This window comes from Athene cunicularia, assembly GCF_003259725.1.
Source record: "Athene cunicularia isolate RWA chromosome 9 unlocalized genomic scaffold, athCun1 chr9_part2, whole genome shotgun sequence".
Taxonomy (NCBI): Eukaryota; Metazoa; Chordata; class Aves; order Strigiformes; family Strigidae; genus Athene; species Athene cunicularia.
This window is the reverse complement of record NW_020799111.1, coordinates 3110026-3129624: the sequence shown is the minus strand read 5'-3', so window position 1 is coordinate 3129624 and position 19599 is coordinate 3110026. Positions and strand designations below refer to the sequence as shown.

The 19599-nt window shown below is 46.0% G+C and overlaps 1 protein-coding gene across 2 annotated transcripts in view; it reads right to left on the bottom strand.

Moving 5' to 3' along the window:
* INPP5D (inositol polyphosphate-5-phosphatase D) overlaps positions 1-19599 on the bottom strand; it is a 57354-nt gene that overhangs the window by 16353 nt on the left and 21402 nt on the right. For both annotated transcript variants that reach the window (XM_026855457.1, XM_026855456.1), the window contains exons 4-11: positions 11640-11790; positions 9369-9540; positions 7999-8139; positions 3116-3203; positions 2303-2383; positions 2055-2126; positions 1655-1778; positions 428-534 (exon numbers count right to left, since the gene is read on the bottom strand). In XM_026855457.1, coding sequence (XP_026711258.1) covers positions 428-534; positions 1655-1778; positions 2055-2126; positions 2303-2383; positions 3116-3203; positions 7999-8139; positions 9369-9540; positions 11640-11790 — 936 coding nt within the window. The remainder of the gene's footprint in view (positions 1-427; positions 535-1654; positions 1779-2054; positions 2127-2302; positions 2384-3115; positions 3204-7998; positions 8140-9368; positions 9541-11639; positions 11791-19599) is intronic.

The following is a 19599-nucleotide window of genomic DNA, read 5'->3' as shown; positions in this document are numbered from 1 at the left end:
TCAGCACACCTGAAGGGCAGATCAGCTCTCTACTATCCTGATACCTTCAAAGAGGCTGCCTTTCCTGTGGTACTTTCTCAAGCACTTAGCTTGTTCATTACTTTAACAAGTGCTCAGCTGGTCAGGGGAAAGCCTGGACTTCCCTCTTGTTTGTCTATATGAACCTTTTTGCAGCTACCCTCACACAACCCTTGCCTCTTCTCACTGCTTGCTGATACTTCTGTTCTCCTGCCTCAGTGACAGTGCCTAGGTATGGTTGTCATCTCCAATTCATTTTCTGGACATTTCCAGAACAAAGGAGAAATTTCATTTTTGCAAAGCCAACCACTATCCTTCAACAGTTCCTCTTTCTGCCAAGGAATGCCTTGTACCACTCCCACCCAGGTACCTGCTCCAGGCTGGCAGGAAGGAAACGTTGTGTATGTACCTTGGAATCAGAAAAAACATATTCCTTCCGCTGCGTTTTTTCTTTTTCCGTTTCCAGTACAATCACCAGTTTGTTAGGGACCTTCTGGGACTTGATAAGCTGCAAGACTAAACAGAGACTGGGTGTCATGAGCTGCAGTCACTGAAACTAGAATCCCACCAAAACTAACAGGACCCTGCTCACAGGCTCAGGATTTACATGGTCTGTTATATCTAAGGCTCACTTTGCCCTGCATAACTACATTTTAATGTTGCTTAATCCTGTTCCTATAGGAATAGATTTGGTCTCTGAAGTGAGGACCCCCAAAACTCATTCTGCCTGGATCTCTTGTCCATACCAAGCCCTGCAGTCTGAAGTGAAACCTTGGCTTCCTGCAGGCAATCTCTCTCTATCCTGAGCCAGCCTACATATATTCCTTCCCCATCTGTGATAGAGGAGGTAAAACCTCATTTGATGGTAAAGGTGATTCCTCCCCATCTAAAATAGCAACTAAATAATTATGAACACCAGCTGGAGAAAGCCATACATGAGAACTAATCTTTTCAATCACTCCCAGCAACAGGTTGATTTTCTAGCAGGAGAGAGCCCAAGGGCATTGTTTACTCTCTTATAAATCCTGCCCTGTTTGTCTCAGTCTCAGTGACCTGCCTGCCCAGAAACATAACAGAAAAAAAAAGGAAGTTGTTCGACTTGGGCATTCGCAGACCTGACTGGCATTGCTCATCAGTAGATATATCGATTCGCATACTAAAAAAGAAAAAAAAAATCAAGGGGAAATTCACTGAAAAATGTTACTGAAACTGAGTATCTGGCTTTTTACCATCAAAAAATCATCACAGAAGTCAATATGTTCCTGCAGATTTTTTTTTTTCCAAGTGACATTGTATTTCAGTAGAAAATGGGTCTACTGCAACCCACTCTACAGGGAATCTTCTATCAAAACCTGCTCCCTTGCAGTCCTGCCACCACTGTCTTCATTTAGACAAGGAGGCCAGGCCTAAAACAACCTGTGAAAGTTGGTTACCCCAGTATTGACTCCCTGGTCTCTGCAGACTGCTTTGGGGATAGGCAGTCTAGACTGACTGGAGCTTTGCACCACACCTAGGACTTAGCAGAAATATCTGCACTCTGGCCAAAGCTTGCCCTCAGTGGGGCCAAAGCGAACCCCTCCCCATCAGCCACGGGACTGAGAGTCTAATCCTGCATTTGTGAATTTAAGCATCTTACTTTTCTTGTGGGTATAAAACTTGTCTTCTGGACCATCCTTAGCTCTCTTGATAATCAGTTTTCCCATTTCCACATCAACCTTGAGATGTATTTTTGAGAAAATTCCTAGGGAGTCAGCTTTCACCTATTGGAAAACAGAAAGATTTTTCATAAGCGATCTTCTACACTTCAGTCACATGCATTACAATTGCAACACTTGCCTGAATTTATGGACACACATCATCATTATGCCAATCTCACTAGACATCTCTTAAGCATTTGCATGCTGCTAAACAGCATCCAGGAATAGCTGTTATCTCTGTGGCAGCACAGCAAAGTTCCCAGGAACTGAGATACCGACATAAATCTGCATTACTGTCCTTCCACGCTGTGATCAGCATTGTTAAAGAAGCACATTTACCTCAAAAGTAACAGGGGGGATAAGGGACCGCCTGTGTGTTGAATCAGGACCTTCAATCAACAGTGTTTTCACCTGTAAAAGAATTTACATGTCCCATATTGCATTTAGTGCTTCTGTACTACATTGAGAGTAATGAACTCAGAGCAAAGAAATCTTACTGTAGCAGAGGACTGCACAGATTATGAACAAGAAGCATAACTAGAGGCAAAAGATGACAAGAGGATAATATAAAATAGCTTTAAAACTACCTTTTCTTCAATGGAAGACAGCAAAGAAATCAGCTGATTGAGTTTCAATACAATATTGACTGGACTAGCTTCACCGAGCATCTGATAACCGCAACACAGAAACAAAAAAAGAGAGAGATGCATAATTACCAAACCCACAGAGCATGGCGTGGAAGTGCAGCAGTCTCACCCCAGGAACACCTCACACCCAGAGCAAGGAGCAGCACTTGTGCCTCTGACACTCTAATCTGTAACGGGCAGCACAAGAGCACGGAGTATGGCTGAACATGCAGAGGTATGGGAGGGTGGAAGGACAAATTTGCAGGTTAGAGGCAGCTGGACATGCGAGGCAGTCAGCTTGCTGCTGGGGGACAGGTTTGCATGACAAGCTCCAGGGATCAACGTACAGAAGTGTTGGACTTTTGGTTTTCTGGGCTACTGGCAGGGAGAAGAAAGTCATAGGACTTAAGTGGTCTGGGGGAAGGAAGGATCTGACAGTGAAACATCCTGGAGTGAAGTTTATGGAATGAGAAATGTGCAGTCCTAGCCCACAGGCTGAGAGAGGATGAGGAGATGGAAGTCCTCAGGCAGTTCACTGCACCTTCCTCTGGGGAACAAGCAGAGGGAACTATGGGATAAGTGCAACTATGGGGATATAACTCACTGTGTGCCCTCTGCACTGCAGCCAGAAAGAGGCTAGAGAGAACAGAAGTGGTAACCGACCACCTGAATCCCACCGGTCAGTGCTGTGCAACCAGAACCTTCCCCCAGCCCCACGCTGACAGCCACCCGCACTCCACTCTCTTCTCCTTTCCCACCTTCCAGCAGACTTACTTGTGAGCGCTGATGGATACCTGGGTGCAGCTGCTGCTCAAACACCTTCTGGATGGACTCCAGAGATGGAAGAGTCCTAGACGCTTCACTGGGAACAAAGACACAGCAGAAGTCTAAGGCTGCAGTCGGGTCCCCGGGTAGGTCAGCACTTGGTCTCTCTGGACAAAGCCAGGCAGCAGAGACTGCAGGCACACATTCACACCAGGCCTGCTCTTGCCATGTGTCATGTTCTTGTCCTCTGGTGCTTACTGCTCTCTGAGCTGATGGGGTGGGTGATGAGAGCACTGCTCAGCTGCCTTAGTGACACCGCCAACAAAGGCAGCTTAGAGTTAGGCAACTGACTTTGCCTTGCAATGGCTGAAGCGTGGGCACACTGGCTGCTCCTCAGTTTTTGCTTCGGAGTTGGTAACTTCCTAAATCTCCCCAGAAAGAAGTCCCTGTCTGGGCTAAACCTGAGGACACTCTAAAACCAGCATCAACCCAACTATGCCAACTCATAGATCAAAGCTCACTCAAAAATCTCAAAGCCCGGCAAAGTCTGGTGCCTGTGAATGCTGCAGTGGCAGAGACAGCTCAGTTTTGCACAGGTCTGGCGCAGCTGCTGAGGCTGATGTGGGATGCTGGGGACACTGCACGAAGAGGAAACTAATTTTTAGGTTTTTTCAGCTCACATGATAAAGAGGGGCTGGGCGCAGCGAGGGGGTGGAAGAGCCAGCCTTTAATCTCTTGAATGGGAACTGTTTGCAGGTTACAATGAGATTCCTTCAGCATTTCCCAATTAGATTCCACAGGATGCTCATTTGTCAAAACGCTGTTGTATGAATTTGGCACAGAAGCTGCACTTCAATAATGACAAGAGTTAGCACGGAAAGAGCAGCCAGGGAGTGCAGGTCAAAAGGAAGGTGATGGTGGGGAGCAGTGCTACGATGCTTGCATTGTGCCTAGTCAACTGTGGATATTAATGATTTCCCTCACTTTCCCTTGTCCGAATGTTTTACTCCCTTGGGAAAAAAGTTGGGAAAAAGTGTTCCAAAGTGAAAGTATGCCTGACTGTCTGAAGATGAGATACATGTCTAGGTGCTGAACCATGGATGATTAATTGCCCAAATTAAGCACTCATGTTTGAAATTTCAGTCTGAAAGATTTTCCACAGGGCACATTTGTAGGAATCTGGATCTGCTAAATTTAGTCCTCCAACACCACTACTCAGCTTTGGATCACGAAGGACAGGTTCTCTGCAGAGGGGTCTGACCCCAAACCCAAGACCCCTATTGATTTCTGCAGCCGTGGATCCATACCCCAGGAAGCTGCAGGAAGTTGTAGGAGTACTGGGTGAAGTTCAGTTTGAAAAGAATGAAAGGATATTTACTGTGACCAAGAGTGCAGAATGTGTAGGCTATCTCTGGAAAACACTGAGCAGCAACTGCTTGAAGCAGTTCAAAAATGATTTCTCATGGGAACCTGCCCTCTGTTTACCATAGGGTGCAACGTGTAGCATGCGTGTGAGGATGGGGGAAGAGTATCTGCAGGCAATTAAACTTTTCAAAACCATGAAGTGGTTTTAATTGCACTTAGAGCAACTTTTGTTTTCTTCTTTTGACAGTATAAAGGAAATACATGTAGTGATCGTCACTGATGTGTCAGAAGCCTGTGTGTTCACATATGATGGCACAAGTGCTGGTATCACAAGTGCTTGAAAAGCCACCTTAAAAGCTCTCTGTGCAAATTATCCAGTGAGAGAGAATAGACACGCAGAGGGAGCATGCAGAACAGTGATCAGTGACCGAGTGATGGTTTCAGACACTAGCCAGCTGAATAGGCCACTGTTAGTGTTTGTCACTTAAAGCTGGTAGGAAAAAAAGTCAACTCGCATGGATAGTCCCTGCTTTTTGCTGCACTGGCACCAAGCTCTCCGTGAGTCAGCTTTCCAGCCCCTGGAGGATTCCCCTAACTAAGGAAACCCTTGTATACCAATTTCTTTTAGCACTGAATGTTTCACAAAAGCACCCATCAGCCTTACAAGTCTCTATTTTCTTTCATTTTTAGTACATGAGCTGTCAAAGTGAACAGCCTCTCCCAAGAGTGGTTGCCCCATTTTCCCGCAGGCTCTGATAAGAAGATGTGCCATGACTGCCCTGACCCCCTTGGCCACAGCTAGCCCTACAAGGTAGTGGCAGCTTCCAACAGAGTTGAAATCAGCTTTCAATGACATTAATGCACACTGGGGTCTGATCCTTGCTGAATTAATCAGGAATCAGTGGTGAGGGGAAGAGATCACAACCTTTGCACTATTGGTCTGCTGTGACCCAGCTGTGCTTGAGCTCCTTGGACAGAAATGAGTCCTGCACCCGTCCATGAATAATTTGCAAACTGAAAAAGGCACAGACTGTTCACAAACAGTTGGTCCAACTCCTCTCCCAATCCCATGGTTCACTATAAACTCCTTTACTTCATTATCACTGAGCAGCTCCAGTATGCATGCCCTCTTGCCTTGCTAACATTGGCAGTCAGTGCTTACCCACAGCCCAGTATCAAACAGAGAAGTGAGTCAGCCAAAGGGCATCAGGATGTTCATTTTTCAGTGATGGCAGCGTGTCTGATAGTGACCCTGAAAGATGGCACAGCTGGGCTCTGTGAGGTTGGAAGAGGACAGAATAGAGCCTCACGAGAAGCTTAGATTCACAGCAAACCGGTGTGGCTCACAAGCAGCCGGGGTCAGCACAGCCACAGCGAGTCTTTGCCTGCACACTCATAACACTTGCCAGTGCCATGGAAATTCAAAGGAGCTTCAACTCCAGTGAAAGAGCTCAAGCTGTGACAATTAACATTTCTTCTTGTTGTCGTTTTTTGTTTTTTTTTTTTTTAACCTATTCTCAATTGTTGTGAAATAACGAAATTGAGTATTATTAAGAAAAAGAGGACATAGCCACTGAGAAGCAGCCTAGGGATTACCTGTTCATCCAGCTGGAATCCCTGTGCAGCTGAAGAAAGCTGAGGTAAATAAAAACTAAATTTAAATAATGCCACTGATTTCAGAAGTCTGATAAGGAAAGTAAGCTAAAGCTCCAGACAACCTCAGAGATTAAGACTGCAGAAAACAGTAAGATACCCAAGCACCTGACTACTAGCCAGCTGAAGCTAAGCAAATAGTTTGGCTGGATGGTAGAGATTCATGAGACAATCCAGATAGAGGGGGAGAGGTTCCTCAGAGACATCTGACTGGGACTGAAAACAACCTGCAGTTCTGGACCTTCACAAAAAAATTGAGAAGGCAGCTCCATCTAATTGAAATAATGCAGGTATGGGGAGAAAATGCTGGGGAAGGGGGGGAAGAATTGCATGATGACATACAATTCCATAGCTCTGTGCAGCCACCACACAGAGGGCAGGCAGCTTGCCCCTTGCTGTCTGTGGTGGTGCAGTGCCCCTGTGCTCAGCAGGCTTCCACCAACAGAACAACTCACCCAGCTCTGTTCTAGGATGATGCTTTTCAAAGTCTGGTCACCAAAAAAACCTACAGAAAATCTGGAAATTCAAAAGGTGCCCTGGCACTTGAGTGGACTGTGGACGTTTTGCATCTTCTTTCTTGCCATCCTATGTACATTTATGGGGAACAGGGTTGTGAAACCCAGATAAGGTGAAGTAGAATAGGAAGTTGGAGATGGAAAAAGCCAGCCATCATCAGAACAGCAGTACTGGAGGTATTTTAGTAACACAGAACTCTCACTTGTGATTTCATTAGATGTTAGTTTCCATTGTTCAGGTTTATTCTTAGCTAGCCACCTGGGTCCCCCCTCTGTAGGCGTAGAGAAGCAAAACCCTCGAGCAGGGCGCAGAAGAAGGGCAGCTCTTTGCACAACCCATCCTCAGTCCTGCTAGGGGCTTGTCTGTGGGCGGCTGACTTCTGGCAGAAGGAGCAGGGCTGCACATTCCTCCCCCCTTGCCTGGTAAAATGTGCACAGGGGCCAATGCTTCAGAGGAATAATTGTGGTTGCAAGCAGCTGAGCACCTCACTCACTGCCCTACATTCCTTCCATGGATTAAAGCCAAGCAAATCAGCAGTATCAACCCCTCATTTCAGCCCTTTTTTCAGCCTGGGTTAGCTCTAGAATAAGATCAGGCCAGTAGCACTACCAGCCTCACTTCTAAATACACTGGAGAGAAGGATATTGCAAGCCACGGATACAAGTGTGGAAGTATGTGCCCTCTGCCATACAGTGTTCTAAGATCTCTGCAGAAGTGTGGACTAATCTTGTTTGCTTACAAGCAGCAAGAGGAGAAATAACACCCTTCCATCAGAGAAAGAAGGAGCTCTGTAAGGTTTTATTTTGCTATCAGTTTTCTTCTTTGGGACCTGGAAGGTCTATAAATAGAAAAGGTAAAAGCTGTAGAGTCTAGGCTTGTTTCTCTTTTCATTTGAGCTGGACTTCACTGACATCAGTGAAATCACTCCAGGTTCACAGTGCACTAGTGGGAAGGAAAAATCAGTGTTTAAAATACAGCTATACACCAATATGTGCTTGTTTCCATAAATGACTTGTGCTTGACAATTCTGTGGGTGTCATTTATGCATTACCAAATTATGCAGTTAATCAGTTAGTGCATTTTTTGTTTTGTTTCTTTCTAAACAAAGCATAAAAAATAATACTCCACTGACTGAAACCGCCTACAGGGAAACTTCACTGTCAGAGCTATGTCTTTAATATAGATTTTGCATCTTTGGACCAGAATCACGGGTCATGAAATCTAAATATAATGTTTTTGAGTGTAAGCCAATTTCCTATGCCAGAAATGCAGGTTTTAAATGCACACACATGGAACCTACATTAGACTACGGTGTTATAGCATTATACTCTGATCTCTGAAAACCATCCTCTAGTTACCTGAAGAGTCCTTTGCAAAGCAGTGTAAGTAGTTTCTTCAGTTGAGGAAGATTGCTTGAGCCAGTCTGCACCATCTCAAAGTCACTGATGATGTGAACTCGCAGGTAATCCTGGATGAGTTTAAGATGCTCATCAGAGACACTGCGAAAGAAAGAGACAGGTCAAAAGACAGCTCTTCTTTCTGCTCCCAAATATCAGACAGCTTTATTGTTTTTCTGAAACTGCCACTGCCAGCAAGACAGATGGGGAGCAGTTTACCTTGGACTTCAGTGTAAAAATGCAGTTCTCAGAACTGGACCATGGATCCCCCATCACACTGCTGACACCTCCTCTTCTTCCTTCCCCACTCCAAATCCTCTCCTCCATGACTGCTGAGCTACCATACCAGGGGAAGTCTTGTGATACCTGGCTTTGTCAAAGGCACGGTGGGATCATTAGCCTTGGCAGGTAAAGCCAGGCTGCTGTGAGGTCTGCAGCTGCAATAGTCTGCAGCTCAGGGGCTCTGGGGAGATGAAGACTTCATTTCACCTCACCAAGTCCTACTTCCAAGGTTTTATTCCAAATATTCCAAAACAGTCTTAGGGGACCTGACACCACAGGGCTCTATGGGATGCTCCCCTCCTCCCTGTCTCTGTGGCGCCTGGACCACAAGGAAGGATGAACCAGGAAGACTGTATGTGCTGTCTTGTGCCCTGAGAAATGCAGAAAGTCCCAGCTGGCTACTTAACAGATTACATGGTGCAGGCAGCTAAACAAAACTGGGGTTCTCCCAGTCAGCCAGCTGCTACTGGACCACCACAACAGGACCTGTGCTGCCACGAACAACCACTGTTTGCTTACAGCCTCCCACTGCCCTGGAACAGGCATGCATTCTGATTTTATTTTATATTTAAACTGCAGATCTGGTTATTAAATGTCATGCAGCTTCCTCTAAGGCTTCAGTGCGTGTCCAGATTTGACACAACTAGCACGTGGGACAATGTGAGTCAGACCTGTAGCTGGACTAAATCAGTAAGTATGAGTATGTGGAAATCCACACACAAATTTATTCTTTTTGAGGACTGGTTGCTGTTTTCTGACACAATCTGAAGTTTAGGCACATGGCTAATACACCAAGTTCTCTCAGATACCACCATCCTTTATGTCAGAAAACTATACCTCAGTGGAGAAAGTCTACTGGTAATTTCAGTACTTCAGAAAAGTATCTTTTTCTAGATGACAGCTGGACTATAAAGAGTAGCCAATGCACTGTAAATCTGGTTCTATTCTTCATTTGGTAGTATAAATGATTAATAGTTTTGCTGAATCAGAGAGGTCCTCAGCTTTCCCAGAGAGGCTGATTCTGCAGCCCTGAGACTTGCCGTCCTCACCTGCTTGTGTCCTGGTACTGCAGTCGCTGGAGTAGTGTCTCAGAAAGGGACAGTTTATTAACATCTGCCACCCTGGAGTTTTCAGGGAGAGAAGATACCTCCTTTGTCTCGCTGCTCGGCAATGCCATGAGGATGTTGCGTGGGGGCAGGATAGGAGGCGTGGGTACCAGGTCTGGCAAGGAGGAAGGGAAAGGCACAGTCATCCCAGCATGGCATTTTGACCTCCTCCCCCTCAACCGCAGTCAGGGCAGAGTCTGCACCGCAGTGGCAGAAACAATCCCTTCTGATTTCAGAGCTGGAGAGCTCAGAGCTTGATACTGGCCCGGCTTTGTTCTCAGGGATGTCAGTGGTGTGAGACCAGTGGGCTGAGCTGCCAGGGCTTGGACCTGTGCAGGCAGTGTATGCCTCTGCCTGGCAGTGTAACCTCATCGAGGCAGTTTGACTGTCCCATCTGCACAGCAGCTATGGCGGTTAATTAGTTACCTTGAATATAACACTTAGAGAACATAGCTGTATCTCATCCATATCATTACCATTATCATGGAGATCTGCTACTGGGGCAGAATGGATGGAGGGGCATGATGGAAAGAGCACCAGAAGCTGCTAATGGAAAGAAGTGAACAGCTAAAGTAAGCAAACGTGGACAAAATAGACCCCATAATCCTGTACAGAGGGGCTGAGTATCTTGCCTTGTCTTGTGGGCATCAGGTTGGAAGCACAAAGAGTTTTCCTGCTCTGTCATCCTGCTGCTCAGCACACCTTCCTCTCCTGAGAGAAGAGTGGGTTCACCTCCATTTATCCCAACCATGGTTGCCTTTCTTTTCATACCAATTGCTTCAACACTTGGTTACAGCTGTCACATGTGGCTGTTTGATTTGAGAGGTTTTGTTTGGTTATTTCCTAATGGTGGAAATTTTCATTACAAAAAGACACCCAAAAACTGATCCATTGCTCCTGGGTAGAAGCTGTGATTCAGAGAAGTCACCACAGCACTGAGCAATGGCACAGCTGGGTGATGCATCTGGAATGTACCTGGGTGCTCATCTTCCACCTCTGCAATTCTACATGTAAGATGGCCAGGCATCTGTAGGCCCTACATGGCTCCAGCACGATGGCATCAAAGTGCCTTAACAAAATTAAATTCTGTATGTGAACAGCCCAGCCCCAGTGCTAATATCTCTTCATCTAAAGGCTCTTAGTCTTGGCTAGAACTTCATTCCCTGCTGCTTGCCTCTCTGTGTATTATTTTTTGCTGTAATTCCCTCCCCCGCCCTGAGAGCTGGAGACTCAGAGCAGCTGGCCAAAAACCAGGAACATCTTTCCTGAGCAGCTTTGCAAAATTTTGTTCTGTTTCTTCATGAGAATTGCATACCAAAATCTTCCAGCTCCTCTCAGATATCCATCAGATTGAATAAATGTACACAAGCACATCAATCTGCTTTAGTGCACATGCCTGTCTGTCTGTCACAGGGACTATGTCCTTCAGACAAGTTTTATTATAATGCTCATCATTTCCGGACAGACATCAGCAAGGACAGGAAGGATGGTTCTGTGGGTATGACCTTCCCCTGGGATTCAGGAGAACAATGACAGATCCAAGGGATGATCCAGGAAAAATCCAAGGAATGATCCAAGACCAGTGAGTGTCAGGAACCCACAGTGACGTTTCATATAAAATAGTTGGGATGATGCCAATCACACCTCTTCATCTTACGTCTGCCTCTATGCATAGAGTTAGACCGTCTTCCACTGCGGGATCTCTGCCCTCTGGTTATGACTGTGAGAAACATCTAGATCAGAGCAGATAATGAGTCTCGAGTTTCAGATGACCCAAACCCCACAGCAGCCCTGGCGCGGGGCACTGTAGAGATGTGCTCCAAGTCTCTAGGGGAGCATCTCTGCTGCTGATACAGTGGCCCTACAGATGCAGTGCAGGGAGAGGGGTGTGGAGACATGGGAGATGACTGGACATATACTGTCTTGAGTCCAGATGACGGACAACAGATTAGTCAGCCCTGCACTTGATGTAATATACCTCTGCAGGAAGTCTCAGTGTGAGCCTCAGGCGAGCTAAACTGATGCTCCAGATGCAGTAGCACCCCAGCGCCATGAGGACTCACTGCCTCAAGGTCTTGCCAGCTCAGGTCTCTCTATGCCCTGCTCCATTTTATTGCATGGCATGCTTTAATCCCCCTGCCTGCACTGCATATCTCCAGTCCAGAGTTAAGTATCAGGGGTCTGCATCACCAAGTCACATCATGGGTTTCTTACCAGCATCCTCCTCCTGTTCATCTGCAGCCTCCTCCTCTTCCCGTGGCACTGGATATTTGAGGTGCCATACAAGACCCATGTTCTCCTTCTTGTAAAATTCTATCAGTTCCTCCAAGGTCTCGAAATACTTCACAGGAACACCCTCTGATGCCTGAAACAAAACACAGAGGCTGTCATGGTTTGGGATTTCCTACTACAGAAACACTGCCTCTCACAGAAGGAAAAATAAAGTCACAGAGAGAGAAAACCCCACTGCCGCTGTCCAGAGAAAGCCAGCCCAGCTCTCACTGCCCATCTGACCACAGGCTCTGTGCAGAACAACTCCTGCAGTACAAACAAAAACAGATAAACACACACACGTTCCAGCCACTGTCAGCAAAAATGGCAATCTCAAAGATTCACTGAAGCCAAATGGAAGAGCTCTCTCGTTTGACTCAGTGTGCTTGGCTTCAAAGCAAAGGAAGACTTTAAAAACAAAGAATTCTCCCAGATTAATTTTTGCACTCCCTCTTTTACTAAGCACAAATATGGACTATGTTATATTTTGTGGTAACCAGGAAGAATTTTTCTGTGAAACTGCAAGATAAACATGTCTAAATCTAGACTTTAGCATCCTTTCCAGAATTCAGAGGATCAGAACTAGGTTCAAATGAAACAAGCTAGCAAGTTATTGTCACATTAAAAAATGTTCAGATGAAGGTTTAGGAAGCTGAGGCTCAGGACACGGCTATGACTGTGAATGCATCAGGCATGACACTGAGCTTGCCAGCTGAATTTTAACCATGACTAAACCTGTTTCTAGCACATCCCTGACCACTAATCTGAGGAAACCGGATACTTGTAGAGGGCAAACACAGGGATAAGGTTTTAGAGACCTTCGGAGGCAAAGCTCCAGAGCAATTATATCTACTCATCGATGTGAATGGTAAATCTGCTGGGATCACCAGGCAGAACAGCTGCTGCCCCTGCAGACCCTGTTGCTTCAGCCAAGAGCCAAGGCCAGAGAAATGATTTGTCATGGCTCAGCACAGACCTCCTGACTAAAAGAAAGAGCTCTGCATTACCTCCAGAACTCCACTTCAGTACCATGCAACCTCAAGGCAATGGCAACATGTAACAGAAGCTCTGATCACTCTTCACCAGGGGTGCTCTTGGTGTCAGGGTGCTCTCTTTCTAAATGAGTTTTTCCCAGAGAAACCAACCCAAGAAGGCCTCATCTACACATGCAACAAAACATCAAGGAGCAGGGCCAGAACAGTGCAGAATAGCCCCACAAGACTTAAAAGAGCAGCGGGCAATCAAAAGGAAGACCTGATTGCCCTAATGGCTTGACTTGCACTATTTTACACGCATAAAGCTAGATTTTGCAGAGGAAAACTGTTAGTTAATAACAAATTAAAGCTTTGCCTCCAGTTTGAAATAACTTGTTATGCAGCCACACTGTAGACATTCTGCCTCTAACAGGCAGGATATTTTAATTTCTTTTTGGATTGCAATTGTTGGCTGTGTAAAAATTAACATACGTGAATTTTTAATACAAGATTGAACAAGCTTATTTACTTCCCATTTGTGTTTGCCCAGTTCAGTTTCTAATTATCTGTGAACTTCGTTTAAAAGGCAAAAAACAAAACCAAGAGATTAAACAGGAGAAATGCTAGCACAAACCACAGTGAGGAGAACACTGCCTTCAGTGAGTCCTAACAGCAAGATTTCTTTTACATTTTTCCTAAAGAATAAAATCTCAGGCCAGAAATTAGGACAGTCCTTTCAATACTGAAACACATTTGAAGCCTTCAGTGCCCTCAGGCCTGTCATCAAAAATACTTTTCATTTTTAACTACACCTGCATGTCTTTAAAGGCACAGCAAGACACATTTTCATAACAAATGTGCATGATGTTTCTGAGAGCTCTGCCTGTACAGTCTGCTTTTCTGTCTCCCAGGTGTTCCTGCATTTATTGAGATGTATTATTACTGTACACTGGAAAACACTGCATTCAGCATAAAGGCAATGCTTGGACAAACACTGGATTATATTTTTGTGAGGCCAGAGGTGTTGAAATAAATCACTAGTTAAAACTTCACAGGACTGTAACAGCATAGGCCAGATCCCATTCTGCTAGAGCAGCACAAACTCAGCAGAGTCAGAATGACTTCTGATTTACACCAATTAATGTAAATACTGTCTTGGTCCTCCCAGATTCTTCTGCTTCTTGATGCCAACTGTGAAGGCTAGGAATCTGGGAAAACCATCCAAGAAAAAAAGCACTCAGCTCTAATCCATCATACGAAAGTATCCTGAAGTCACAGTGCTGCACTGGGAGAGACCTGGAATAATTCAGCCGGCTGCTTCCATATTTCTCTGTTCATCTTCCCTGCAGCACCTTCTCTGCTCTGCAATCCCTGTTTTTGTGATTGTTTATGCAGCTGTGACCAGCAGTCCTCCTGGCAGCCCAGCATGCACTGTTAGCAGCACTGACTGCAGGATGGCAGCATGCTCAGCCTTCATGCCCAGCCCACGGCAGCGTTCAGCCTCTGGATTTAACCTGCCTGGGCTGCTTCTGCTCACCACCTACAGCACCTGTAGATGGACTGGAGCTCATTAGAGATGAGGCTTGTGATGGTCTTCTTTGCCCTAAATGCCTGGAAAGAGGCATCAGCCCCATCAGAGCACACACTCAGACCCTAAAACACGTTGAGGGTAGACAGAATGGTCAGGGTTTGCCATCTGCATCTTTGCAGGAGGAAAGCTTTGCCATCAGTGCTCTCTCCCACCTCTTAAATTACTGCAGCCTACCCTGCTCCTCCTCTTTGCAAAGTTGTCTTCACACTGCTACTTCGCTTTCCAAAGACCTCGCTCTCTGCCCGCTTCCCCAGATCTCCCCTGACTGATGACTGTCCCCGCAGCCCCCCATCCTGCTCCCGCACAGCATCCCTCCCACCCGCAGTGCCCAAAAACTGTCTTCTCAGCCTTGTTTTGCCTCTCAGCTCCTGCTCTCCCTGAGCACTTGCAAGAAGATGGATTGCCCTGTACAGCTCTTTTCAGGCCAAATGGAGCCTTGATGTAAGTGGGAGGAAAGGCTGAATTAGCACTTTTTGCTGCCAAGGATAGTTCAGTCTCTGAAACCGTGCTGGTCTCTGTGGTAACCAGAAGAAGAAGCATTTTGTAACAGGCCTCCTTCCTCTAACTCATTGCACTGCATTTCAAGAGTAGACTGAAGCCTGTGGTCCAGCTCAAATTCCCCAGAGTGGCCATAAGCCCCAGCTCACGTGCAGCTATCAGGATTCACACACAGAAGCCCCACCATTATGCACCCCCCTTCTACCCTGGTAGTTTGACTGGCTGGTCACGCAGCCAGCCCACCACCTCCAGCCACCTTTCTTGATGAACTCTGCCACCTCCTCTCTCAAGGATAGCTGGGATTTGTGGCCATGTGGGCTTTGAGTGCATCCAAATCCAACCCATCATTCCCAAAGAGAGGCAGTCTCCATCCTGGTAGTGCCAGCTCCTCCAACAGCCCACCTTCCTCAAGCCTGTTCAGGATAAAAAAAGACCAATTCCCCACAGCACACAGTAAAAATAAAGGATAACGCTTTCATATTTTAAGACAGAATTCAGCAGGGAGCGAGCAGCTGCACTAAGACAGCAAGAGCTGCAATAAGGAAGCGGGAAACTGGTGGGGTCAGGAGCTCCAACCGGCTGTGGCCAAGCACGGAGGGAAGGATGGGGGAACCTCAAACCTGCTCAGCACCAGCTCACAGTGGGGGAACTGGAGGGCCCTCCCCCACACCTCGAAAGCCACAGTGGCAGCACAGCCTTGCTGTACATCAGCTTTGCCATCCTGAGAATGAAAGCAAAGACCGCTGGATTATTCTCACTCATTTTCTTTTGTATTATAATTGTTATTATTTGCAAGGACCTCAACAGAGGAAGCATGAGGGAAGGGCTGTGCCCCTCCAGCACAAAGCAGTGCCCAACAACCCTCTCTGCCTGTTTGCCTGCACTATGAAATGAGACCCTCTTAGTTCAAAGCACCCCCCAAACCTCCCCAGTCCCCCCAGGAGAGCAGGGCACACCACTTTGTGCCGCCTCCTTCTGCACAGAGGCACAGCAAAAGCTGCATGTTGTTTGAATTGGAAGAGAGAACAGTAAAAGCAAGACCTCGCTGCACTTGTTTCTCCCCTTGGGGAAAGGATGAGAACAAAGCCTGCATGACAGACACTAGTCACGTTGTTCAACACACAACTGCAAGGCGCTTGGATACGGTTGGTAACAAGTGCTGTGTGAGCCTCTCCAAATCCAACAGCCTCTAACTTTGCAGGGCAATAGGACCATACCCCAGGCTGCGGGGTGTTCCCAGCCCAGCAGTGCCCGGGACTGCAGGGACGATGCCTGTGTAACATCAGTTTAACACAGAAAACCTGGTTCAGTAACGTTGCAGCTGACACCCAGGTTGCTAGCTGATGTACCTTAAGGCTGGCCAAACAATTTTCACTGCCAGCAAGCAAGGAAAGCAGCACATAGATGGGACATGCTTTCTTCACACTTGAACTTGTGGCAAAGTTTTATAGGTTAGGAAATAAAAGCGGCAGTGGATAGTTAAATGCTAGCACTGAGTCGGTCTGCATCTGGTTGTGGAGCTCATAAGCAAAAACTGGAATGATGATGCACTCTGAATAAATGCCCTCGAGACAACCACACTGGATGATAGGAGTGAGGCAAAATGGAGCCTAAGCTTTATGCAAACTTGCTCTGGGTTTTGAGACAAAGAGCAGACGTGGAACGGGGCACTGCAAACGAAACTGAGCAGGATGGGGCCGCACGGAGCAAGGTGGAGCCACCCGAGCAGAGCGCAACAATGAGATCCACTTCCCGCCCCCCCAACTTCGTTTAGTAAGTAACTATTTCCTCGGGGTTATCACAGGATAGATCTTGTTTTAATTGTGAAGTGAATTGTTTCAAGTCATTAGAAACGTGGATGGCAAGTGTCATCTCCATGGGAACACACCACATCCCCAGAAACGTGCTCACACAGCTCACGGGACGCCGGAGCGGCGTGGAGGGCAGGCTGTCCTTCCATCAGCAACTCCTCCAGCATCACCACCAGGACCTCAGCTTCGTGCTGATGATAGCCATAACATACAGAAAGGAAATACCTAGCGAACATATGCAATACAGGGAACGGCCCGTAAGACGTCAGAATTGCACAAAGGAATCTGGTGAATCAGAGACTGCGTAGCAATTTTACCAGGGGAAACTGCACCAGAAAAAGTTTGTCCTTCTGAGGTCTGTTAATGGGAGTGTCATGTGAGACGCAGGAAGAAACTCTTCTGCTGTACTTTGTGCTGTAAGGCCTTAGCTGGACTGCTGTGTCCAGCTTGGGGCATCACTTTTAAGGAACATGTGAAAATGCCATAGAGTCCCAAGGAAAATTTATAAGGACAGCTGAAGAGTTGGAAAATGTGATTTACAAGGAAAGCTCAGAAGAAAGGGACTGGTATGGTCTGGCAAAGGGGCAGCCTGGAGACATCACAGCAGCGGTCTTACAAGCTTTAAATTCTCTTATAAAGAAGATGGCAACCAGCTGTGCTTCAAGTCCCCCAAGGACATCAGGTGTGGCTGGCTTGCTTTTCAGCAGAGACTAGATCTCAGAGAACCTTGCCAGGCAGAGGCAGTGAAGTCAGGCTACGCAGGGAGAGTGTGTGTCCACGTCTCTGGAAGCATCATGGTGCAGAGTACCCAGGCATTCCTCACAGCTGGCTAGCAAGCACCTCATCCTACTTCAGCCTGAACACTGTGGTCAGAGACCTCACAAGGCCTCCTGCTGCCCCTAATTCTGCAACTGTAAGAAGCCCTCTGCAAATCTGCCTGCTGCCTCTTTGTCCAGATCCTGCTATATTCTTGGGGATGACAGGTAAAACTGAACACACCTGTCCTTCTTGTCATGACCAGCACGGCCATTTCAGATGCATCCCAAACCACAGACTCTCAGATCCTCCATATGTCCTTCTGACTCCAACCGTTTTGGCTGGAAACCTCCTCTCCCACAGGATGTCTTGGTGTCTCCTGTCCTTCAGAAACGGCCCTCAATTCTGCAGATCCTTCCAGTTATCAATTTTCCTTCTATCTTCTGCATACTAACCACACAATGGTTTAACACAACTTGTTTCTGCCTTTGTGCTGAATAGGCTTCTGAGTGCTTCATTTCATGAAAACAGGTATGACTAAAGCCTTTAATCACTGGTCTTTGGTTAAATCTTGTGATCCTCTTTCCAAATTCATTTTTTCCAACAGGTTTTTGTATGGCTGATCTCATCTAATCTTCCTCTGTATCTGGTGTAAAAAGGCCAACAGGGCCCAACTTAAGACTCCTCTTCATTATCTCCAAGCAATGTCATCTGGCCAAGAGAATGCCTTGATAAAGATACTCCAAATACAGGTTTGCTAAGAAGCAGCTCTGAACATACCTTTAAGAGAAGTTACAAGTGGAATATAAAGACATAAAGTGAAAAGAGATTTAAAAGTTGTAAAACACTAAGCCAGGCAAGGAAGTGGTTAACTTGGGGTTCATTACAACAATTGTATAAATAGATGGCACAGGAAGTCTGGGGCCCTCAGAAGGAAGAGGAAGTGTTTTCCTTTCCTGAGCCAAGGCACAAGGAGGAACTAGGAAACTGGTCATCTGGTTATATTGCTTAAGGCCAGTCTTTTCTAACTAACACCAACCGGAGTGCCTTAAAACAGGTATTTAAACCCATATATAGGCATTTCAGTAACAGTCAATAAGTTTTCAGAGTTATAAAATTCTTGCAATACCCACCAGCTTAAATTGAAGCTGAAAATCAGGTCACTTCTACTTTGGTGCGAAAGGCTGGCAGGAACTTTTTCCCTTTTAGATTTGAAAAAAAAAAATTCTTAGGCTTCCTGGTTTGGAAAAAAGTTATCTTCAAGACTGTCTGTTAGTTAGGAAGTCTAGGTGGCATTTTTAAATTTACTTTTGGCTCTCATGTAGGCAAGCTTTTATAATTCACCAGAGAGCTGAACCTAAGACATAAGAAATTCCTGATAAATTATTTTTGGAAGCATTTTAAAGCAACACGATTGTGTTTCAGTTTTGGTTTTTTAGAAAACATTTCTTATTTTTAGATCAAATTTTGTGCTAAGAAATTTCAGGAGCATTTCACAGGAATGGGATCACAGACAGGAATCACAGCTGGGAGAAATAGTCACTTCCCAAAATACAAGCCACCCAGAAACGTACTCTATTTTGAATGCAACACCAGGGCTGGGAAGAAACGGGGCTGACTAGCAGTACAAAGGGTGGAGAGCAAGTGTGTGGCTGAGGAAATGGGGGATCCTGTGACAGGGAGGGCAGGTAAAGGAATGGACGTTAATAAGTGGTGGGACTCTGTGAGCTGGCAGGGGAGTTCAGATGTTGGGTAAAGCTCAGTGAGAGGGTTTCCATCAGGAGAACTGAGCAAGAGAGAAGAGGCAAGGACAAGAATCCAGGGAACCTGCGCAGAAGATGCCAGAGGGTGGCCAGAGCAGCGTCTCCTCACCTGGAAAAAGTCATATGAATTTTTTTGAGAATGGCACAGTGTAAGTGCAGTCGTTAGTTATGTAACTTGAATAGTGTTGGAGAGAATGTAAGGTGAATAGTCTCTGTCTCCTCTGCTATGGGAGAAGAGGAAGGCTTTCTTGCCTCATTCTGAATACAGTTTGGTCCTGATGCTCAAGTTTGCTTATTCACGGCACTTTTACTACGGTGGTGTTTTACATTTAAGACTGGGTTAAAATCAAAGAAATCAGAATGTTTTGGGAAAGAGGGCTTCAGAATTTCTGAAAGAGATTATTCATGGAAGGAAACAAGGAATTGCAATTGAACAACTAAGTATGTATTACTTCTAGCTTGTGTTTCTGGCTGAAAATCAGACATCCAAAGAAAAAAAAACTAAGAGGA